Source organism: Neophocaena asiaeorientalis, unplaced genomic scaffold, assembly GCF_003031525.2.
Source record: "Neophocaena asiaeorientalis asiaeorientalis breed wild unplaced genomic scaffold, Neophocaena_asiaeorientalis_V1.1 scaffold14, whole genome shotgun sequence".
In the NCBI taxonomy this organism is placed as follows: domain Eukaryota; kingdom Metazoa; phylum Chordata; class Mammalia; order Artiodactyla; family Phocoenidae; genus Neophocaena; species Neophocaena asiaeorientalis.
Genome location: NW_020175192.1, coordinates 496,039 through 521,192, shown reverse-complemented (window position 1 = coordinate 521,192; position 25,154 = coordinate 496,039). Strand labels below are relative to the sequence as shown.

At 40.2% G+C, this 25,154-nt stretch overlaps 1 protein-coding gene and 1 non-coding gene across 3 annotated transcripts in view; one reads left to right on the top strand and one right to left on the bottom strand.

The window, feature by feature from the left end:
* PSD3 (pleckstrin and Sec7 domain containing 3) overlaps positions 1–25,154 on the top strand; it is a 557,682-nt gene that overhangs the window by 165,085 nt on the left and 367,443 nt on the right. For both annotated transcript variants that reach the window (XM_024765145.1, XM_024765144.1), the window contains exons 3-4: positions 14,940–16,044; positions 18,972–19,367. In XM_024765145.1, the coding sequence (XP_024620913.1) occupies positions 14,940–16,044; positions 18,972–19,367 (1,501 nt within the window). The remainder of the gene's footprint in view (positions 1–14,939; positions 16,045–18,971; positions 19,368–25,154) is intronic.
* On the bottom strand, positions 24,918–24,989 carry TRNAE-CUC (transfer RNA glutamic acid (anticodon CUC)). Its single transcript has one exon. It is a non-coding gene; the product is annotated as a tRNA-Glu (tRNA).

Sequence of the window (25,154 nt, the reverse complement as noted above, 5' to 3'; positions counted from 1 at the left end):
CCCCCGTCGCCTCCCCACAGTCTGTAGCGCAGAGAAGGCGCAGTGGTTCTGCACTCTTGAGAGGGCTCACCCTCTCCTCACCAATGCAGACCCTCAGGTCCACTGACTGTGGTCATCCTGCCAAGCAGTCCTGGGAGAGTTGGAGAGTTTGTAGGTGATTTTAAATTATATCTTTACTGAACAGGAGGTTTCAGACATACACACTTTTTGTAAGGTATGTTTCCCTACAAGCTTACTAGGAGGGCTGTGTATATATTTCTTATAAATTACAAGTGAATTTTTTTTTTTTTTTAAAACAATGTTCAGAGTATAAAGCTCTGGCATAACTGTCATTATTTCTAGTCTTGGTGTACACACGTGTCCTCTCTGCTCGCTTGGATTTATTTTCATGTTATGTCTTTCTGGATTCTGTTTTCTATGTTAATCTTAAACATTCAGATGTACCTTATAATAGAGACAGTAGACTAATATGTAAAAACTAAATTTTTATAATCCTGAAATTGGCACTGAGTATGTTTGTTAACATCTAAGAACCAGAATTAAAAAATAAATAACTTGTGCACGAACCCACGTCCCCTGCATCGGCAGGCGGACCCCCAACCACCGCGCCACCAGGGAAGCCTGGAAAACTGGCTTCTTATTTGTTGAAATTTGCTCAATAGAACGAAGTTATTTCAAATAAGGAACTATTGTTACCAGTTCTTCGGATAATCTTGTCTCCTTATGGATTTAGTAAGTAATAAAGGCAAATAATAAAATATCATATGTTGTGATAAAATTGGCATTATACAATCTTTATTTGTAAAATATTTTTAATTCTAAAATTTTGCACTAAATTGGATAACAGTAGTTTGCTTGCCTGTTTGTATTACTTTGTTGGAAATTTTTGAGAAGTAACACGTTATATCAAATAGCAATTTATTACCTACAGCTTGTCAGTGCTAGTGACAATAAAGTCTAGAAATACATTACTGATTTGAAATTTTGTTATTCAAGAATAATTAATTATTCATTTCTCTTAAAACTTTCTTACAAGATTTGTATTTAGGATTTGTTTTAATCAGGTATGGTAAGTCACACAGACACGGGAATAATTGTCATGAAGAAAGAAGTGTACTCACAGATCTCTAGAAACACCTGCAGGGCCACATGGGGATAGAGGTGGGTGGGGAAGAGCACAGCCCAGCCTTTAATGGAGTTTTTGCTGGAAGGAATGGGTAAGGCAGGGTGGATACCTACGTAAGCTTAGGATTATATAGTTTGAATAATTTCAAGGGTTAAAGTCTAGGGGTAGTTCCTAGTTGTCCCATGCCAGGCCCTTGGGTGACTTAGAGCCGGGGAATATTGGCTTAGGTGGGAGAGGTTGAGGAAGGAGATGCATGGGGTATGGCTCTGGATTGGTTGATTGGTGCATCAGAAGTGTAGTCCCAGGGGAGTCCTTTGCTCTCTTCAGGAAATAGCTAGCCCTGGGAGGGGCTGCCTCTCCAAGATCAAGGCCCCAGATGCCAGAGCATCAACACAGAAAATAAGAAGATACAGTCAATACAAACTTTATGTTAACACTCAAAATACTTTATAATTTAAATTTCATACTTTCTTCATTAAAAAACATTGGTTGCAGTTGGCTGTTGTATACTTTTGTTTAGAAGATCTTAAATTTTAATGAAAAAGTGTATTTTATAAATCTAGCTTTTTTGATTGGTACAGTCTGTCCGTGATATTTCTAGAAAAACAAATTATCTTTTACAGAGGAGATATAAACAGAATATTGGTTGGTAAATTTTTTAATGGTTCTCTCATCTGAATATTATTGATATTATCTGTCTTTCAAGCAGCTTTATTAGGTTACATTTCAGAAACAAAACAAAACCAGACAGTCAAAGACTTCAGGATGTCACTGCCAACCCAGTCGTAGACTCAGGTGCTGTTTCCATATGTATATTTTTTAGAGATAGTGTACATGAGAGACTAGAGAATATGTAACAAATTTATTTTCAAGCTTTACTTTTTAAAATGGTGAGTTTTAGGATGTCTGTCAAAGATATTGCTAATTAAAGCCTAATGTGAAATGCTAGACATTTGGAAATGAGACAGTTGTGTGGTTGAGACAGTTTCATTTCCTCACAGTCACTGGTAGATGCATTTAAGGGGATCATCTTAGTTATGTAGCCTTTTTATAATCTCAGTAACTTTATTCAGCACCCTCATTCATGTATTTGAGTTTTTTCCCCTTGTAAGGAGCTTTCTTGGAAAGCACACCCAACAACTTCAGCTTATATCTCACAGAGAGTTGGTGATTCATGGGTTGGTTAATGTTTGTATGACACCAGCAAAGGTTGTCCTTTCTGCTTTTCCTACCAACTCTGGAAAAATCGCAGCTCTTCTTGGAGAAGTTTTTGAAAAGGGAGGAAGCTGGCAGTTGTAGTTTAAAAATGCAGTAATAATGCTAAAAGTAATGATGATTATAGTAACAATAATAATAATCTTGAGCTTTTATTATATACTGGCTGCTAGTATGAGTGCTTTATATATTTATATGAATAGTTACTTTAATTCTCAGAACAACCTCATTGTTTTCCTCATTTTTTTTGGATGAGAAAATTGAGCGCCTCAGGTTAAATCTTGCTTGAGGGACATAATTGGAAAGTGATGGAACCCAGACTACAAGCCTAGATTGTGCGCTTTAACCGTGCTTTTATAATTTAAAAATCTATAGCTCAGAAGTAAGGAAACTAAAGCCGAAAGATTTAAAGCCATTGGCCCAAGGTCACTGGAACAGTCAGCACTGAAATTCCTCTCCTGGGTGTCATTTTCACTATCTTCGTATGCTTTCTCTAGGTGTACTCTCTGCCTTTATCCTCTTATATTTGGGTGAATCTTCTTGCTATTTTTGACTTGCTGTGGTTCCAAATTCTGAAAATTATATTCTTCCTTTGGAATTGTTTTACTTGACAAGGAAGCCCCCAGGAGTCAGTGTAGCTTTATGGACTGAGAGGGTGGACTTTGCAGCCTTAGTGCCTGTAATTGAATCCTGCCTGTGCCGGTTTTAGCCATGTGAACTCATACAAGTCAGATACTTCTTGCGTTTCAGTAGTTTTATCTGTAAAGTGGGTTAATTATGGTAGCTATCCCACAGGGCTGCTGGTAGGAATAGATAAGTTAATACAATAAAGCTGCTTAGTGTGGTGTCTGGCACATAGTAAGCATTTTATAAATATTTTCTATTCTGGCTATATTATTTATGAGAAATGTATACTCCAAATTAAACTCAGCACATTATCTCACACCTATTAGGTACTCAGTAAATGCATATGGAGTGAATAAAAATAATCATCAATTGCTTTGTATTGGCCTTTGCTTTTTATACTGGTTGGAAAATTAAGGTTATAGAAGATGAGATATTTTCAATGTTTGTATTAACCTCTGTTACTAAGACTAAGGACCAATATTACATTATGCTCTTCATCTCGTGCTATTTTTCACTTCACTTTTCTCATCTACAAAACCATTAGTTTTTCATTTAGTATTTTTATTGAGATTGTGTAGAAAGGTATTGCATACATCTGAGGTACCATTGGTGATGTAAAAGTTTATGTCATCATATTTAAAACTAAATGTTAATGTCTTCGAATTTTTTCATGTCACATTTTCCAAGTAATATCAGCTACCCATTAAATAAGAATTTAATTGCAGGAATGGTAATGCAGTCGTCAGTAAAATGACTTTAGTTGGCAGCGTCATTTAGCCGTGAGATGAGGACCGGGAAAGCAGGATTGAGATCCTCCCACAGCAGTTGTTCAACATTACATTTGCTTTTGCCTTTTCTGGTTAAATAACACAAGAATTAAATCCTTTAAAAGGGAGCCCATCCATCTCCTTTCACGCGTGTCCTTCTTGCATCAGAGAAAATGCTGCATAATTCTGAGATGACAGCCCCACCTCTGATGTCACTCGGGGTGGTACAGTCCTCTCCGAGGCTTTGCTGGGGTTCCTGCTGCTGCACTGGGGAAATGGTTACATTAAAGCTCACTCCCGTCATCTCCATTATCTCCTTGGAAGTAGTTTTCACAAATATAGAAAGGCCCTACGGTGGTTGTTTTCGGTAAGCTACCAAGGTGGAGAGCGCAGAGGCAGACGGGAGCGTGAGGGCAGGCTGCTGTGCCTTTGTGACACAGGGAGAGGCGGCAGCTCGCTCAGCCGGGCTCCTGGTGCTCAGAGCGCTTCCATGGACATCACCCTGTGCATTGCAGGGCCACAGGGGCTGCCAGGAAATCTGAAACTCATTTGCTTCCAGTTACTAGAACGGCAGATTTTGAATTAGCCAGCTTCTTTTCTAGCTAACTTTTCTCAAGCGTTAAGCTGATGAACTGGGCATTTTCTATGATCAATGGGTAACTGCTGGAGCTACAGTAATCTCTGTGAGTAACCTCTATTTGTAGGTCTATGCAGGCAAATATATTTTTATATATCTATCTTTTGTAAAATGCTGCTGTAAAATGATCCGTCTGTATTATTGACTGCTTTTGCTTACTAGTCTTGTCTTTTGACCATCCCAGTAGGAGACTGCTGGGGCTGGATGAGGTTTTGCTGAATCCTGACTAGAGAAGCACATACTGCATTTATCCGGGGTGTCCACGCCAGCCGTTCTCTAATTCCCCAGCCGCCAGAAAGACACCACCTGCCCTCCGAGTGCTGTTGCCCAGAACCTACCCTGGCTTTAACGTGGAAGGTTTATTTTAGCATCTGACATTGGATTTTTCAAAATTTTTATTTTTAAATAGAAAACAGAATATTATTCTTACCTGTAATTTTATTTCCTTTCATTGTTTTTTGTTGTTGTTCAAACGCCTTTCCTGGGAACACAGAATTCTATCATCCTGTTTCTCCCTGTTTCTGATGTATTATATAGAAAGAAAGAGGAAACCAGCTACCCCTGTAGTTTTAGAAAGCCATCATGTTGTGGCACTGGATGGGAATGGGGAGGAGTTCCTCTTAAAGAGCTCAGACTGCTTTCCCCCTGCTCTGCCGGAGTCTCTGGAGGAGAGCGTGGCTAGCCCAGGCAGCACCACCGCCGCTCCTTGAGCACTGTCCTTGAGGCTGAGGTGGTCTCTGCTGGAGGTTTATTTTTCCTCACTTTACACATGGGGATGTGTTTTTCTGGTCTGTGGAAAGTGTCACTTTTAGAGTAGTTCAAGATTTATTTCTCTCTCACCAGGGAACTTGACTTCGGTGAAATTTGCATTTTCAGAGACGCTTGGAATTACTGCTCATGTCAATTTGCAGCCTGAATCCTTAGCAAAACTGTGGGTCTCTTATTGAGCATGAAAACTACTGAATGCAAATATGGATCAGCTGAGGCTTGTGACAGGCTGGAGGCTGAGTGGAGCTGTTGTTTTCCACTGCACTTGACATCTGTCTTGGCACACAGCGGTTTAGGGAAGTCCACAGCTGTAGTGGATCATCACTGCTAGGCACTCCAGCCACTTAGCATTTGTGATTTTTAAGAAAAAGAATTGTATAGTATTTTGAATTTCAACTTAAGTATTAAATTTCTTTAATATTTCAATTTTAAAATATTAAAATATTTAATAAAATATCTTAAATAAGAACTTATATTAATACCACCACATCTGTGTTAACTTTAGCAGAAGAGAGCCTGCTATAAACAAGACTGTGGAGTTCTTTAAAAGCTTAAACTTTTGCTTTTAAAAATAAAGAGAAAACAAAAAAAATCAGTGAAGATCAGAGAAATTTAAAAATTGGGTTTTCAGAGAGTAAAGTGGTGGTGACCAGGGGCTGTCAGGGTGGGGAAAATGGGGAGATGCTGGTCAAGGGTACAAACTTACAGTTACAAGATGAATAAGTTCTGGGGCTCTGATGTAAAGCATCGTGATTATAGTTAATAATATTGTATGATGTACTTTGAAGCTGCTAAGAGAGTAGATCTTAAATGTTTTCACCACAAAAAAGAAGTAATTGTGTGATGTGGCGGAGGTGTTAGCTCAAGCTATAGTGGTGATCATTTTTCAATCTGTAAGTTTATCAAATCAACACGTTGTATACCCTGAACCTACACAATGTTATATATCGATTACATCTCAATAAAGCTGGAAAAAATTAGAACATAAAATTGGGTTTTTAAAAGTGTGGATTCCTAACAGGAAGAAGTAGAAAAAGGATAGAATGGGTGAAATCAGAGGAGCAATGATGATCAGAAGCGCTAAGACTGGAAGGAGAAGCACAAAGTGTGGATATAAGAAGAAACAAATGAGAGTGGATGATAGGTCAAAGTGGAGAATCCTACTGATTGAGAAAAGGAAACCAGCTTTTAAAAACAATGATTTTAAAGATAGGTCTAAATTCAGCTCTTGCAGCTTAGAATTTCTCCTCCGTGATGAGTGCCAGGTCTCTGCATGCTGGCAGAGGCCTGGGTTAAGGTCGCTGGGCTGCTCCTTAGCGCACTTGTCTTACCTTCCGTGTGTTGTGTGCTGCTGCTCCTAGCCCACAGAGCTCCTCTGCAGTTGACTGGAATGGAAAGCTAGTCTCATTTCCCCAGGGACTAGAATTGAAGGAGAAAAATTGGGTTCTGAATCATTAGTATGTGAAATTTAGTTTGTGATGAGCACAGCTGTAACTATTAATCACTTGGGGAAAGAGTGTCCAATTAATAGAACTGTCTCGTGTGCACATGCTAATAGCTTGTGTAGTGGTTGGCAGACCTTTTCCTGGGTTTTGTAACATAAATACCTTAAATATCTGTGCTTTTAGAGAGTTATTAGTGACCAGGTAATAGCCAGCATCCTCAACTATATACTGTAGCCGTCTCCAAAGTGGGACTTTTATTAAGAGTGTGTACCAAAATATAATGTGCTTAGATTACTCATTTAGCAAATTATCATTACTCATACTCATTTTATATCACCTTTATCATACTAAATATATTTTCTGTTGCTTAGTAAAAATAGATTATTCTCCTGTTTGTTTCCTTTTTTTAAGTAAAACTTTTTCTACTGCACTGCAAATCAAAACCATGCATGCATCACTGTGATACTGGAGGCGTTTATTGATTGTTAGAAACATTGATCATTGTTATTCACAGTTAAGGATTATGATTACTTATAGATAAAATGTATTTGAGATTTTTTTACTCTGCAAGGCTTACTTTTTATGTTGCTTTGTAAATTGGACCTTTGTCTTCAATTTATTTTTATTGATTTATGAAATTCCAGACTAAAGGGGACAATCAGGCACCCTTCTGTCCATGGGATTGAATTCCTTCCTGACAGGTGGGGGGCAGTGTGTCTTTAAGGTTGTTTCTGTAAGTTTTCCAGTGTTGAAATAACTTAAGAATTTATAGTTCTTTTATCACACTAACTGATTATATACGTTTTAATATGTTTGGTAGCTGATATTCATTAGGGAACAGAGAGCACCAAGGACATTACTGCATTTATGAACAACCTACAAGGGAAGGAGAGAAACTGACTTCTAGTGGCTGGGTTAGCCATGATTTATAAAGGATTGAAAATGTGCTCAACTGTACTTATAAAAAATAGTGCTGTCTTGAAAGTGCCACACGAGAGTGAATTTGCCTATGCATTTTTATTTTACAAGTGATATATCCAGTGACATGAACCTTGAAAGTCTGGGAAAATCTCCCAGTTTTTAAAAACAGAAAAACCTTACCTTTCCCTCAGCTTCTTTCTTTTAAGCTACAATGTAATTTCTTTAAGGCTATGTACAGATGTTAATGTACAGGCATTTACTAATGCTCAGTTTTACATTTGTAGGTTTTTTTTTAGGACTTTATGGTCTTTTGCCTAAAGGTAGAGTCATTGACCATTCACTGTGGGAGAAATTCACTGTGAGCTATAAACTAAAGACAGGTCCCATCACAGTCGAGGTGGTTCTCTTCCTCTGCTGAAAGGATCCTGGATCAGCTGGATGGCAAACCCAGACCAGAATGCACAAGGCTTTCTCTTGATTGGAAGGAGAGGCTGCATGTTTTCTTTACCTCTTGTTTACTTGATTGAACACTTGGACCTTTTGGTTAGGAGGTAGGAACTCTTAAGATTATCTTTCAGAATAAAAACCATTTAAATGTAGTCAGAACAACTTCTAGATATTGTTGTAGTTCTCTGGAGAAGTACTACCATATTTTAAAGTGTATACAGATTACCTGGGGTTCTTTTTAGAAATACAGATTCTGATTAGGAAGGTCTGAGATGGTACTTGAGTCTGCATTTTAAACAGACTCCTGGGTGATACCTATGCTGCTCTCCCCTGGCCACATTTTGAGTAGGAAGGTTCTAGGGCAGTGCTTTCAAACAGACTTCTCTGTGAGCATGGAAAAATGTTCTGTATCTCTGGTGCAATATGATAGCCACTAGCAACATATGGTATTGAGCACTGGATTTTCAGTTTAATTTTAATTAATTTTTAAGTAGTTATATGTGGCTGTGGCTACCATATAGGGCAACATAGCATTTAGAGAGTAAGATAAACAATTGAGAAATTAATGTTTAATGGTAACAGCCCATGTAGGATCATGGTGAATTCTAGAACTATGGCCAAGGTTGTCCCCACTTAACTTTACCACTGCTTAAACTTTGTCTGCAAGAGAAAATATATGCAGATAGAGTTGCTGGACTGCAAGCTCCTTCCCACCCCCCGCAATGTTTTCAGCATTCTCTTCAGCCTGTACTTGGGAGTAGGGGACAGAACTTAGGTGGCATTGACGTGTAGTATTTTGCTTGGGTTTTGGGAGGCTTCTTTCTGTTTCTCTTTTGAGGTTCTATTAAATGGTATCCTGTTGGTTATAGGACATTCTTCATTCATTCATTGATTCAACAAATATATCCATTTTGCTCGGTACTGTTATTCTAGGCTCTGGGGATATAATGGTAAGGAAATCAGACAAAGTGCTTTTCTTTTGGAGTTTATATTCTAGTGGCAACAACACAAAATAAGATAAAACAAACAAAGAATCTTTTCCTAAAAATGACTGGGCCTAGTTCCTAGGGAGTGTGTGTATGATTCGTAATTGTGGTTTCATGGACGTGGCCCCCATAGTCTTTTGGGAAACCTATATCCAGTTGCTCAGAATCCCTTATGATAAACTTCTTTACTTCACATTTCTACTGTGAAGCTGTGACCAAGTCTGCAGAAGACTTGCCAAATAGTTCTTTTTCTTCTTCTTTTTTTTTTTTCCTTCAGCCATTTTCTTTTAAGGAGTTTGCTACGCAGAGTAGAAAGAAATCCATTTCATTTACTGGGCCTCAAGCAGGGTCAGTCTTAGAAGGGCCACGGTTTTTCTGAAGCTCATCTTTTGGAGCAGGCTTGTTTCTCCATGATTTCAAGAATTCTTTTTTGAAGTATAATTGACATACAATATTATATTAGTTTCAGGTGTACAATGTAATGATTCATTATTGTATATGTTGTGAAATGATCACCACAGTAAGTCCATCACCATACGTAGTTATAGAAATTATTTTTCTTGTGATGAGGACTTTTAAGATCTACTCTCTTACCAACTTTCAAATATGCAAGACAGTATTATTAACTATGGTCCCTGTGCTGTATATTACATCCCCATGATTATTTTATAGCTGGAAGTGTGTACCTTTTGAATCACTTTACCTGTTTCACCTCCCCCCACATCCTTCTGACAACTTCCAGTCTCTCCTCTGTATATGTGAGCTTGTTTTTGTTTTTGTTTTTTTTTAAGATTCCACATGTAAGTGAGACCATTCAGTATGTGTCTTCCTCTGACTTATTTCATTTAGCATAATGTCCTCAAGGTCCAATCATATTGTTGCAAATGGCAAGTTTTCATTCTTTTTTATGGCTGAATAATATCCCATTATATAAACTATATATAATATATATATACCACAGTTTCTTTATCCGTTCATCCATCGATGGGCACTTAGGTTGTTTCCGTATCTTGGCTATTGTAAATAATGCTGCAGTGAGCATAGGGGTGCAGATATCTTTTCTAATTAGTGTTTTTGTTTTCTTCAGGTGAATACCCATAAGTGGAATTGCTGTATCATATGGTAGTTCTATTTTTAATTTTTTGAGGAACCTCCACACGCTGGAGGTTGCACTAATTTATGTTCCATCAACAGTGTACTAGGGTTCTCTTTTTTTCACATCCTTACCAACACTTTTTATTTCTTATCTTTTTTTTTTTTTTTGCGGTGCACGGGCCTCCCCCGTTGCGGAGCACAGGCTCCGGACGCGCAGGCTCAGCGGCCATGGCTCACAGGCCCAAGAGCTCCACGTCATGTGGGATCTTCCCGGACCGGGGCACGAACCCGTGTCCCCTGCATCAGCAGGCGGACTCTTAACCACTGTGCCACCAGGGAAGCCCTCAGAAGATTTTTTAAATTTCAGGGAAAAGATTGAAGACACATACTACGGTATCTCAATACCAATAAAGATGGAGGGCAGGGGAGGGATGTAAAGCTTAGTAGAGGTAAAATAGATAAGCTCTGGTTTTTATTTGTTGTATCATGTTGGCAAGTACATCATTCCTTTGAGCCTGTTTTCTTGCTAATTATGTTAGGTAGCCAAATTAATTCTTTGATTCCTTTGACTTTTGCAGTTTTATATTCTATGATCCTTATTTTTTGTAAAGGCATACTCTAACTTAAATAAAAGCATTATAACATCTATAGGAAATATTTCCCACTGTGATCTAAGTACTTCTCTAACAATTTAAAGCTATTTTACTAAGTTAAAGAAAAAAGCCCATGCTTTTGGATTGTATACTTTTTTCTTTCATTGCATTTTAACAATACATTTATAGCTTTTAAACTACGGAGGAAATTAAGTCCCCTGAATTATTAAGGAAGAGAAAACTGTTAAAAGCCTAAAAAGTGTAAAATATGAAAAATGTTTTTTAAAAAAGGTGTAAATAAATGCCAACATAGAATATTTCCCAATTCATTTCGTTAAGCCCACATTACTACCCAAACCAGAGATAGCATAAGACCAATTTTGTTTATGAATATAGGTGCAAAAATACTAAAAAGCTGAATCTAGCAACTTTTAAAAAAGGATTATGCACCATGACCAAGTGGTATTTATTCCAGGAATGCAAGGTTGGTTCAGTATATAAAAGTCAGTTAATGTAATGCACTCTTACTAGATTAAAAGACAAAACCCACATGGAAATCTCAATTGACAGAGAAAAAACATTTGACAAAACTTGGCACCCTTTCATGATAGAAACACTTGACAAACTGGGAGTAGAAGGGATCTTCCTTACACTGATATATAGGGCGTTTGTGAAAAACCCACAGCTAATATCATACTTAATGGTAAAAGACTGAAAGCTTTCTCGTAAGATCCAGAACAAGACAAGGATGTCTAGCTCTTACCACTTCCAGTCAACATTGTACTAGAGGGTCTGGCCAGTGCAGTTAGGCAAGAAAAAGAAATAAAAGACATCCAGATAAGAAAGAAAAAAAGTAAAATTATCTCTGTTCACAGACAACATGATCTTATATATAGGAAATCCTGAGGAATCCACAAAAAAGCTATTAGTACTAAATAGTAAGTTCGGCAACCAGTTGTATTTCTATATGCTAGCAGTGAATAATCTGAAAATGAAAAAATTTCTGCATGCTATAGTATCAAAAAGAAAATACTTGGGGGTAAGTTTAATAAAAGTAATGTAAAACTTGTACATTTAAAACAAAAACATGTTAAAAGAAATTAAAGAAAATTAAATAAATGGAAAGACATCCTATAGTCATGGATCAAAAGACTTAATAGTACTATTGTTAGGATGCAGTGCTCTACAGATTCATCCCAGCCTCTATGAACATTTCAGGTGTCTGGTAAGCTGATCCTAAAATTCATATGGAAAATGCCAAGGTCCCAGAGTAGCCAAAACAACCTGGAAAGGGAAGGACAAAGTAGGAGGACTCACACTTCCTGATTTTACTTCTGCAAAGCTACAGTAATCAAGATGGTGTTATACTTGCTGCTAGCTCAAAGGAACAGAATTTAGAGTACAGGCATAAACCTTTACGTTTATGGTCAGTTGATTTTCTATGAAGGTATTAATGCAGTTCAGTGGGGGAAATAATAGTTTTTTTCAACAGTAGTGCTGGGACAGTGGATATCCACGTGCAACAGAATGACATTGGAGCTCCACTTTACCCCACATACAAGAGTTAATTCAAAATGGATCAAAGGTCTACATGTAATAGCTAACACTGTAAAACTCTTAAAAAAAAGAGGACTAAATCTTTGTGACCTTGGATTAGACAATAATTTGTTGCATATGACACCAAAGACACAAGCAACAAAATAAAAAAAATAGATATTGGATTTTATTAAAATTTTTAAAAATTGTGCTTCAAAAAAAACACCATCGGGCTTCCCTGGTGGCGCAGTGGTTGAGAGTCTGCCTGCTGATGCAGGGGACACGGGTTCGTGCCCCTGTCCGGGAAGATCACACATGCCGCGGAGCGGCTAGGCCTGTGAGCCATGGCCGCTTGGCCTGCGCATCCAGAGCCTGTGCTCCGCAATGGGAGAGGCCACAACAGTGAGAGGCCCGTGTACCGCAAAACAAAAAAACAAGAAAACAAAACACCATCAACTAAGGGAAGAGACAACCCACAGAATGGGAGAAAATGTTTGCAAAGTATATATATGATAAGGAACTTCTGTCCAGAATATACAAAGGACTCTTACAACTCAATAATAAAAAGACAAGTAACCCAATTATGAAATGGGCAAAGGATTTGAATGGATATGTCTCTGAAGAAGACATACAAATGGCCAACAAACATGTGACAAGATGCTCAATATCATTAATCACTACCACAGTGATTAATGATATTGAGCAAAATCAGAACCATAGTGAGATAGCATTTCACATCTACTAAGACAGCTATAATAAAAAATATGGGCAGTACTAGAACCCTCAGACTTTGCTGGTAGGAATGTAAAATGGTGTAGTTGCTTTGGAAAACTGGCAGTTTCTCCAAACATTAAAGAGAGAGAGTTACCATGTGACCCAGAATCCACTCATAGATATATACCCAAGAGAACTGAAAATAAATGTAGACACAAAAACTTGTACACAAATGTTCATTATTTATAATAGCTAAAATGTGGAAATAACACAAATGTCCATCAGCAGATGAATGGAAAGAAACTGTGGTATATCCATACAATGGAATATTATTTGTCAATAAAAAGAAAAGAAGTTCTGATACATGGTACAGTGTGGATAAACCTTGAAAGCATTGTGCTAGGTGGAAAAAAAGACAAAAAATGCCACATATTGTGTGATTCTGTTGATATGAAGTAGAACACGTGAATCCATAGAGACAGAAGGTAGGTTGGTAGTTACCAGGGGCTGAGGAATGGTAGCTAATGGATTGGATATAGGTTTTATGGTGGTGGTAGGAGGTGATGAAAATGTTCTGGAATTAGGTTGCGGTGATGGTCACACAATTTTGTGAATATATTAAAGACAACTGAATCTTAAAAGTCCTATCACAGTCTTTATTGAAAAATTTAAAATGTCAGTGTGCCACAGGAAGAGGAATCTTTATTGCTTTTAACTGTCTTCCTTTTCAAAATCAGGGTTTGAAAGTTGCTTCCTCCTCAGATTTCAAGCAAGCCACATCCTCTTACTTCTGTCTTGTGAAGGTACTATCAATACTACAATCACAGAGAAGTGCTTCTTGGATTCCATCAATACTGATTCAAATTTAATTTTAAAAATATGTTTCAAATTATTTCAAAAATGAAATATGAAACTGAATACACTCTTAGATGTATTATTATTTATCAGATTTTCCACACTGTGGGATACTATACATTAACTTATGTTTCCAAGTTACCTCATTTTGTACATGCCTTGGAATCAAGTCTTTCATGTCATTTCATTGTATATATTCAGACAGTCATCAAACATTTCACTGAATAGGAAGGTTAGGTAGCTGGCAATGCTTTAAAAGCAATAACAAAAACAACAGGTGTCCTCTGTCATAAAGTTATCCAAGTGAGGACCCTACATTTCCAGGGTAGATGAGGATATTCTCGATACAAAGTAACCAAAACCAAGTTCAGAAGGAAATTGGATCCTGGGGTGATAGGACTGTAACTGTTATCCATAAATCCTCAATTTAAAATTCTGTTATCAGAATGTCTTCATTTTTCTCATTGACTGCCATTTTAATAAGAAAAGGATGTAAATTTGATCCTACATAGTAAATATATGCTAATTGTTTTTACTGCTTCATATATTGGGGTTCTGCATATGATACCATTTAAATTTTATTCAGTTGGGATCCCAGAGATCTTTCTTAACATACTAAGTTTCCTATTCCATTTTGACTTCAGTCTCATTCCCCAGGGATGTTCTGAAAGCATTCCCCCCCCAACAGAAATCCAACAGTGAAGGGGAAGCTTCCAGCCAAAAAAATATTTACTGACTTTAAATAGATCGTATCTTTTTTCTGAGGCTTCCATCTCAGAGATTGCACTGCACAGATATTGTTGGCTGGATCGTAAGACTATTTGTTGTTGTGCCCAATATAAACACTTTAGTTGCTATTTCATGAGTGGTATTTGGAAAATGATACATATCCTTCTTTTCATCTGTTCTTGCATATGCAGCAACCGAGGTGCATATGTGGGACTTCATCAGAAGCAGGGTTGAATAGGGCGTGTGTCATTAGATTGTCTCTGTCTGTGCCAAAACCTTTGTGGGTACTCTCGTGTAAGCTAAGTGGAAGGGACCACCGGCAGGGTTATGAGAAGCAAGTGTTGCAGAGGTGGGGGCAGGAGACAGTGAAAGGATCACATAAGGATGACTGAATGCCTAATGCATATGGAGATTTATTAACACACATTGGAATCTGTTGTTCAGAACAAGTCATGTGTCCATTCTGTTCTCTTTGTAGGTGATCATGGAGGAAGCACTTTACTCCCCCCGAATGTCACAAATGAATTTCCAGAATATGGGACCATGGAGGAAAGTGGAGAAGGCCTAAGAGCCTCTCTCGAGTTTGATGCCGAGTCTCTGCCGTGCTGCCCTCAGGTGCAGCAGAGGGTCCAGTCTCTTGCTGGCCATCCCTCTGGGCTTCTCAGTGTTACCGGAGGACCAAAAGAGGTCAGAGAGGTCCCCTCTCAGAGTCATCTCAAGGAACAGAGTTTACAACCCATTGACTCTTTGATTTCAGCTCTGAAAGCCACAGAAGCCAGAATAGTTTCAGGAACATTGCAGGCTACAAAGGTACTGGATGGAGATGCGGTTTCTACTTTTTTAGTTCAGCAGGTGGAACAAGAACCAGACCCTGCCAGTCATAAAACACAGAGAGCCAACACACTGTTCCCTGCTGGCCGAGAAAAGTCACCCGATATACCTCTTTCAGCTGAAGTTACGACAGAGGAAAGTTTTTATTTGAGCATCCAGGAGGACCTGACTGCACTATTAACTGGAGAAACTCAAGCAGAGCTTTCCCTAAGAGCTAATAATGGGAGAAAGGGGGCTGTCCATGTGCAGGAGCCAGCTTGTCCAGCATCCTCCGTGGGGAGCCCCGTGACCCACAGCTCAGTGGGAAGTGCTGGTTTATTGAGAGAGAGGAGATCTGATCAGGGGAGAGAGCACCCAGAGCAATGTGGTCGAGGCAGCTCCTCAGGACGCCCAGGCCAGGTCAAACATGTGGAATTTCAAGGGGTGGAAATATTGTGGACAGGAGGGGAGAAAAGAGGGACATGGCAACCTGTGGATTTTCAGACATCATTGGAAAGGACAACCCCTCCTGAAAGCAAAGAGTTTTCTAAAGTGCCAAGCCATCTCGTCTCATCTGCTGGTTTGTGGGATTCAGCTGGTTTAACTGAGAGTGTTTGGGATGACACCTGGAGAGCTCCTTCAGAGAGGCTGGCCACTGGCTCAGGGCCATTTCTGCCTGAGCCTCTTCTTGAGAGCGGAGAGGATGAAGTCTTCCTAAGGGAAAACAAGGAACATCTTGAGATGAAACCTGAATTGGAGAGAGACAGGGAAAGGTGAGCTCGCATAGTATCCTGCTGTCTGTGATGCCAGTGAGAACTCGACTCACAATATCCTGGGCCCTTGTTTACCACAGAATGGAAGAGAAGTGACTGTAAGCTATGTTGCTTCTAAGGTTCCGAGATGTTAAAGTGGTCTTGTTATAAAGTTGTCCATATGGGGAGACTGTGAACTCTAAACTAGGTGAATCCATTTCTGATGTTTTATTGTATTAGACAGGTTGCAACTTCTCCAACATCAAGGTAACTAAATACCCCACGATTATCTTTAACGATGTGGAAAGGTTTGAACTCTTTTTGACATCCTGTAGTCATTACATCCTAACTCAGGCATTTCTTCTGGGTGCAGCACTGTTGCCTGCATACAGCCTTATACATGTAGGAACACAGAGGCTGGCTCAGTTTTCTAGATTGAAAGAGGAGATCAGGAGGTCAGAATTCAGTTCTTCCATGGCACTCACATGGGTCTCCCTTCTCACAAGCAGCATGTTTTGATTACAGCCCTGATGAGTAAACTTGGCATCATATGGTATTTCCTGGTCTCTCCCTACATTTCTGGCATCCATACCGGCTGAGAGACTGGAAAAATGGAAGCCATACCTGTCTGTCTTCACTTCCTTTGCTTGTAGTCTGACTGTAGAGTGTTCCTTCTGGCAAAGTCATTTCAAATGTGTGCCGTCTTGTCAGTCCTCCACCTGTGGTAGTTCACATGGGAAAACATCTGTGTCATGCCTGAAGGGTTTTGTTTGTTTGGTGTAAGGAGATGCCGTTTTCTCCACAGTTAACTAACAGATCCACGAAGAGATGCTCCTTTAGGTTGGCTGTCAGGACTCCTCTCCCTCCTGTCCCCATCCCCCCTACACAGAAAATCTCCAGACTCCCCTCAGAAGGAGCCCTGATATGTGGCACATGGCTCGGTAATTATATTCCCACTGGGGTATGCACTTCTGTGCTTGTGCAGATTATTAATTCATTCCTCCTTTCCTCCCACCCTCCTTCCCTTCCTGTCCTTCCACAAATGGTTTTCAGTTGTCTGCTCTGTCCTTGATACGGCTAGAGATGCTGGGCATAAAGGAATGTTCAAAATAGACATGGCCCTGGGAATTCCCTGGCGGTCCAGTGGCCCCCCACTGCAGGGGGCATGGGTTCCATTCTTGGTTGGGAAACTAAGATCATGCAAGCTGTGCGGGGAGGGCAAAAAAAAAAAAAAAACAGTGGAAAATAGACATGGCCTGAGGTCACTGACCTCACGGAGTTTACTTCTGAAGATCAACACATTAATAATGCTGGGACCTCTAATTGTGCTGGGTTCCGTAAAGGAGAAGAAGGGAGACATACTAGAAAGAATAGTTTTGTTTTGTTTTAAAGTTTTTTTTGATGTGGACCATTTTTAATGTCTTTATTGAATTTGTTACAGTATTGCTTCTGCTTCACCTTTTTTTTGGCCCTTTGGCCCCGAGGCGAGGCACGTGGCACCCCAGCTGCCCAGCCAGGGTTCAGACCCTCACCCCGGCATTGGAAGGCGAAGTCCCAACCACTGGACCGCCAGGGAGGTCCCTAGAAAGAATAGTCTGAATGCAGGAGAGAGGCTGATTCGGTTGACGGCTTGGGGAAGGCCTTTCTGTGGAAGTGATAGTTACGCTGAGACTTCAGGAATGAATACGTGTTTGCCCAGCAGAGAATGGGGAGGAGGATATACCAGGCAGAGGGAACCACCTGGGCAAAGGAGGACTGCTTGTCGCTAATGGAGCATGCTTCCTGGATGCTGGGAAGCAGAAGCCTCCAGGTGCCTTTTAAGATGTGTCCCTCCGTCCGCCCTCCTCCCCGTGTGGCTGGAGCCTGGGGGCTGGGGGAGGGTGGGAAGTAGGTGAGCAGAGGTAGGGAGAGGCCTCATCCTGAGCTTCCTGTTTCACTGCAAGTGCCCTGAGGAGCCATTTAGAGGTAGAACCCACAATAGTACTTGGTGTGGGGTAGGCCTTCAGTAATTTAAAAACAGCAGAGACAACTGTACTGTTGAACGTGAATCCTGGTAATACCTAGAAATGTGGGTTACCTACCAGGTAGTTTTATTCCTATTTCTGTTTTGTTCCTGAGGCTCAGCTAGTAATTGGCACATCCAGATTCAGCTCCACGTTTTTCTGTCTCTTGTCTTCTTTCTCTTACTGAGTTTTAAAATTTTATTTAGTTATTCTAATGTTCATTTTTAATATTTGAAGAACATGCTGCATATTAATTAATTAACGCCCCAGGTATATTAACTTGTACGTTTTTTGTAGGTTGTCACTGTTTTGGTTAGCCCTGTAGTAAACACGTTTGTTGGCTCTTATTTATTTATTTTTTTAAAAGGTCGTTTACTGGCTGGCTGTTTCTGGACCTGAACTCTCTCTGCAGTGCTGTCTTATTGTCACCAGGGGACAGCCCTTGGATTATAGAATATTTATCTTCTTGAGGGCGTTTGGTCTTATTTAAATCAGAAAATATTAACAGACTGATGAAAGTTTAGTATATTTTTAGTCCATTAAGTTTACACAATATATTTATCTTCTAACAGGTCATTTACCTGTTAATGACCTCTTTCTGTTAAAATTAAGAATGACAGTAGCTGTTAATTTGGAATTTTGGAGTTTAGTTGGCTAGATGAAAATTCATTATTTTAACATTTTATTGAAATATTCTTTGGACCTGATTCACATATTAGGAAATAGTTCAAAACTATATTAAATTATGTAGAGGGTAGCATAGCGTATGTATGCTAAAGAGTTTTTTCAGCCTGAATATGTTTCTATGAAATCTTCCTTCCCAAATGTATTGACATAAGCCCACTGAATACAAGTGTTAGCTTTATAGAATGTTCCCTTTTTTATATGGTTGGAGGGGAAAGAGTAACCTGATACTGAAATTCGTCCGTTTTATGTGCTTTCCAGGATTCTTGAGCAAGAGGAGCACTTTCGGGCCAGAGATGATGATATCCTTGGGTCTGGTTATGCAGAGGACTCCACTGATGTGTACAGCTCCCAGTTTGAAACCATTTTGGACAACACTTCTTTATACTACAGTGCTGAGTCCTTGGAGACTTTATATTCAGAGCCTGATAGCTATTTTAGCTTTGAAGTGCCCCTCACTCCCATGATACAACAGCGCATTAAAGAAGGTGGTCAGTTCCTGGAGAGGACATCAATGGGAGGACAGCAGGACGTCCTGAGCATCTCTGCAGATGGTGGAATAGTGATGGGCTATTCTGGTGGGAACACCAATGGGCTGAGTGGCTCCAGTAACTCCACCTACGCGAAAGGCACCCCGGAGATTGCTTTCTGGGGAAGGTACTGGTCCCATTCTCTTAATTTTGTGCTGGTGGTTTTTGTAGCAGTTTTTCTTTGGGAAATCTGAGCGTGGAACATATTTGAAAAGCATTTGGCTGGTTTCTGTGGATATAAGTGAATGATGTGAGTGAAAAGTAATTTGGGTTTTGGGGGCAGGTAGAGTACAATTTAGTGGTTTGCCAAATTGGCAACCTGTGGACATTCTATTTGGCAGTATTTCTTGTATTACCGTATGTAAATTGGATCCTGAACAAATACTTGTGGGTGATGAGTATGTATTAGCTCCCATGATGCAGCTTTGGTAGCAGTGGCCTGGTGCTGGGAAAAGGACACTGGGAGATCTTGGCTTTCATTCTGCCACTGGCATTGGTTGATTACTAGGGGCAGGTTGTTTGATTAGGCCAGAGATTCCTTGACTGTAAGTAGAGGGTGTTGGATTAGATGGTCACTATAATCTCTTTTGGCCGTTTGCTCTGTGAGGTCCCATTCTGCTGGGAAGTCTTCATGTTCCTGAGATGGTGGGGGAAGATCTAATTATATGGGTGCTTGGTAGAGCTGATCCCTTGGTCAACGCCATAAATACTTATTTTCTCTCTCTACTTTAGGATTTAACTCTCCCTAGAACACAAAATCACAAATTATGTGGGTTTTATGTGCTATACCTGTCATTTAGTGATTCCCTGTCTCTTTATGGATTATCCAGCATTTCATCTCTTGTCATTCATCGTTCTAGGGTCATTTACCTGTCCTTCAGCATCTCCATAAGTGGGAAGAGAATGCTAAACTTCTTAATCATTTTATGAATTTAGTTTTAATATGTTTTTCCTGAATTAAAATGTGTCAATTCACATGTTTGGGGAGGTGCAGGGGAGGTTAAATGGGGATAAACTATTTTAAAGTTGTATGAAAAAATGTCAGTTTTTTTTTTTAAAGTCAGTATACATTACAGATTTCTTTTTTTTTTAATATATAAATTTATTTATTTATTTTTGGCTGCGTTGGGTCTTCGTTGCTGCATGCGGGTTTTCTCTAGTTGCGGCGAGCAGGGGCTACTCTTCGTTGTGGTGCACGTTCTTCTCATTGAGGTGGCCTCTCCTGTTGCGGAGCATGGGCTCTAGGCGCGTGGGCTCAGTAGTTGTGGCATGTGTGCTCAGTAGTTGTGGCTCGCAGGCTCTAGAGCCGCGGGCTCAGTAGTTGTGGCGCACGGGCTTAGTTGCTCCGCAGCATGTGGGATCTTCCCAGACCAGGGCTCGAACCCATGTCCCCTGCATTGGCAGGCAGATTCTTAACCACTGCGCCACCAGGGAAGTCCCCATATTACAGATTTCTAATGAGCCTGTTTTTATGATCAGTCTGTTCTATGTTAAGTGTTTCCTATAAGCAGTTTATAGGTTTATAGTTAATTGGCTGAGCACATTCAAGACTGGCACATGGTAACGTTGCAGCTATGCATTTCCATGTGAAATAGACCATGGATGTCGGTTGTCTTCTTGGGTCACACAACTCTCAGAAGCAGAAGACATTGGTCTGAATTTCTTGGACAAGCCACTTATTCTTTCTGAAACCCCCTTTATTTATTTGCATAGTAGGGTTAATGATACTTAGTATGCTGTGTGGCCATGTGATTTAAAGAGTTAATATAGATTAAAGCACCTAGCACAGTACCTGGTACCAAGTAGAAGCTGGAGCAAATGTGTGAATCAGAACTGGCTGATAAACCCGCATTTATACCTGATCTCTAAGAGGTGGTATCCCTGAGGGAAGGGGGGCATCCCTGAGAAGGGGGTGTTTCTAGAAGGGGCCAGAGAGAGGGGTGTCTTTGAGGGGACATCCTTGAGAGGGGGTGTCCCTGGGTGGATGGTGCTACTTTAGTCGTTTAGTTTCACCATCATCTCGGGTAACTGTAAGTTGTGGTAAAATGCAGATAATTTCATTGAAATTCCAATCCAACTTTCTGGAGTGAGTTGAAGTTGTTGGGGACCTGAGGTGTTTTTGGCTGAGAGGCTTTGCTGCAGAAGCCACAGGGAGGGTAAGTAAATAAAGACAAGAATTAAACATCAGCAAGTCAGAACAGGAAGGTGAAAGGTTTATCAAAAGTGTGGTTTGCACACTTAGAATAGGAAGCAGCCATCGTTGGGGCCAGGGTGAGTGCCAGTCATTAGTAGGGCAGAGCTGGGTAGTTAAGAGAGAGTATTGGGGTAGGTTATAGTATTTTAGCATCTCAGATGTGGACAGTGGTATACTTCAGGCCAACTTGAGATAAGGTTTCAGCTGTGTTACCTGCATTGTCAAACCATGAGATCTTGCCCAGCCATGAGACCGAATTCCAGTACTGAATGAGAAGCATGTTAGAGATGGGCTCTGGCACTGTCCACATGATTCCTGACCAGTGGTCATTCACCCTTCCTTGAGCACTGCTAGTGATGTGGACAGACCAGCTTGGCAAGGGCACGCCATTTGTGTTCTTCGACTTGGCATAAGATAATAAGCAGTTACAGGTGGAGGAGGTTTTTTGTTTGGTGATTCACGGTTAAAAATTAGGATGGGCTTAATCATTCTAAGAAATTTTAGGGAATCGGGAATAATTTTCATATTTTTCTCTACCTTCTCTGCCTTCTTGGTGCTTTGGAGAAGTTGTAGCACCAGAGGAATCGTGGGTTGAAGAATAATGATATTTTCCAGCTTAAAGGGGGTCTTAGATAACCCTGTTTTACAGTAAAGAATCTGAGTCCCAGTTGGGTGGGATAGAATTACCTGGTGACAGATCTTGCACCAGAATTCAAATTGCGTGACTCCTACATTGACTGTTCTAGGCTGCCTGGTTTCATATCTGTATTCTTTCTTTTGATCTAATTTCTCTCATGCCATATATTCATGGAGCCGTAAGTCTGAGTTGGTAATTGTAGAGCTGGTGGTTGTTGGTGGTGTATGTGTTCAATTTTAGAAAAACATTTCCAAATTGTTATCTTAAAAAAAAAAAAAAAAAAAGGTTCTGAAGAACCTAGGGGCAGGAGAGGAAATAAAGACGCAGACGTAGAGAATGGGCTTGAGGACACGGGGAGGGGGAAGGGTAAGCTGGGACGAAGTGTGAGTGGCGTGGACATATATACACTACCAAATGTAAAACAGATAGCTAGTGGGAAGCAGCTGCATAGCACAGGGAGATCAGCTCTGTGCTTTGTGGCCACCTAGAGGGGTGGGATAGGGAGGGTGGGAGGGAGATGTAAGAGGGAAGAGATATGGGGATATATGTATACGTATAGCTGATTCACTTTGTTATATAAAGCAGCAACTAACACACCATTGTAAAGCAATTATACTCCAGTAAAGATGTTAAAAAAAAGAGAAAAAATTCCCAAATTGTTAATAAACCTGTCTCCATACATTTTTTAATGTAATCAATGATCAGGCTTTTAAAAATTTCTTCTGCATTAAAACATCCCTCTGCAGAGGTAAGGAGTAGATACTGAGGTACTGAGTCTGTTAAGGAAGTCCAGACTAGGACGCTGACTGCACAACTGTCACCCCGATTGACTCCCTTCTGTTAGGCACTCAAGGCCAAAGGAGAAAAAAATTCATTTATTAATAAATGTTATGATAAAGCAACACAGCAAAAGTGGTAAATAAAACAAGTGCACGTGCTTAGCATTCCACCTCTACTCACTGGTCTCTCCTGTTTCCTTGGCAGTGGACTGGGGGGTCTGACTGTGTTGGATAAAGTGAACTCTGAGGAAAGCACAAAGGAAAGGGAATGCTAAGACTAATCTGCGCTTGATAATGCTGCTTTGATTCTAGCTGGACTTGAACCAAGAAAATTAAGCCCATTCCTATTGAGGTACTGCTTTTGATGTATAAAGTATTAGACAGTATTATAAGATCACTTTAGGTTGTTTCTAAACACCATCTTATGTCCTATGCATCATATGTATTCCATAGGTTTTCTTTCTTTAGTAAAGACATGGTGCTTAATTCACACAATAAGCTAAGGGAAAGGAACATTAATGTTCTAATTTTCCAGGTAAGGAAACCGAGGCTCAGAGCAGTTGAGTAACTTGCTCAAAGTCACACAAATGGTAAGTGCCACACCCAGTATTTGAACCCAGGCAGTCAGGCTCCAGAGACCATTTATTTTTGATCTCAAAACAAGAATATTTTTGCTTGACATTGCCTAGGTATATTTTTAAATACTTTTCTATATCAGTATATGCTTTTACATCATTAAAGATTATTTCAGTGGCGGTATCTGACAGTGATTTCTTTTGAACACAGGATGACACTGTTCTCAATTGTGTTGCTTCCTGTAAGAAAGGTGGAGTGGTTGGGGAGGGTGACAAGGACCTGTGGCACTTCAACACACCTTAGTTCCCTCTGGAACACCTCCCAGGCCTGGATTTAGCCAGGCTTTGTGGCCAGAGCGGGACTGAGCTCCACTTAAGTCAAAGAAGAAAATACTTCAAATCTGTAATATCCCAGAATAGGGTTGGAAAGGACGTTTGTAGAGAGTATGTGTGCTGACTCTGTCTTTTAAAGGGTTGTGTACCTTTGCAGTATCAAATAGATTGCTCATTATAAGATGAAAACACCTCTTAAGATCCTGGAATCAATTTGGCAGGAATAGTTAATTCTCTCAGGTGCTCTGAACACTGATGTTGACCAGAGAGCCTCATGCCAATGCGGAAATAGCTCACCCTGTGAATGTAACACAATAGTTTAATGAAGGAGCAAAGAGTAGCATCCCCTCCCTTTGTGGTCCAGCTGCAGAGCACTCAGGCTAGCTAGCGGGTTCAGTGGTGCTGTGTGGAATCCAGTCACGTGGCTCCAAAATTAGAAAGGATAATTAGAGACTTACAGATACCCAGGGCCAATGGGTTCCTTTGTGTCTGGGTGCTTCTCCCTCTCCGGCCCATCAGCTGAAGACTGCAGCTCCAGTCAGTAAGTCCTGACCTGAAGCCTGCAGGGCACAAATGTGGTCACTGTGACCATTAGCAGGGCTGAATATTGTTTATTTCTATGGAGCTTGGGTTTGGACAGATGGGAAAAGGGACAGCAAATACAGCCATATGGCAGGGATTTCTCTTTTGATTCTCTGAAATACACACAACTGCCTTTTAAGATTACATTTTTGGTGTAACAGATATATATACTCCACGTCTAGGCTTCCCAGTGTTTCTTTCGGAGAGCGCTCAGGATCCCGAGGAGCCCCGCAGAGGGGGTGGATTACGTCTGTGTGCAGCTCTTACGCCTGGGGAGTGCTCCGCTCAGTTGGGTCCACTCCAGCTGGTAGTTGCCGGTTTTCTGCCTTCTCACCTTTCTCAAATGAAGCGCAGACATTGGAAGTATCTTTTTTCTTCCTGTTTTTCTTTTTCTTTAGTGTCTTTCTGTCTAGGAAAAGTCACATGAAACAAGATTAGTACTTAGAGAAATTTGTTGAAGTGTGATTTCAAATACATTTTGACATCCCAAGTTAAAACCTGCAGGTATTTAATTAAGTAATTAACTAATTAATTAATTATTATTTTTGGCCATGCCATGCAACTTGTGGTGTCTTAGTTCCCCAACCAGGGATTGAACCTGGGCCCCGGCAGTGAGAGTGCTGAGTCCTAACCACTGGACCGCCAGGGAATTCCTTGCAGGTATCTTAGTATAATGTAAAATATTAAAATCATGTGACATTAGTTAAGCTGGTAACAGGAAAAGACCTTGATCTTGTGAACTTGTTTGGGGGGATCTGGCTGACCTCCTCTGTCTTCCAGGTGGGGAGCTGCTGCCTCTCAGGTCATTCCTGTT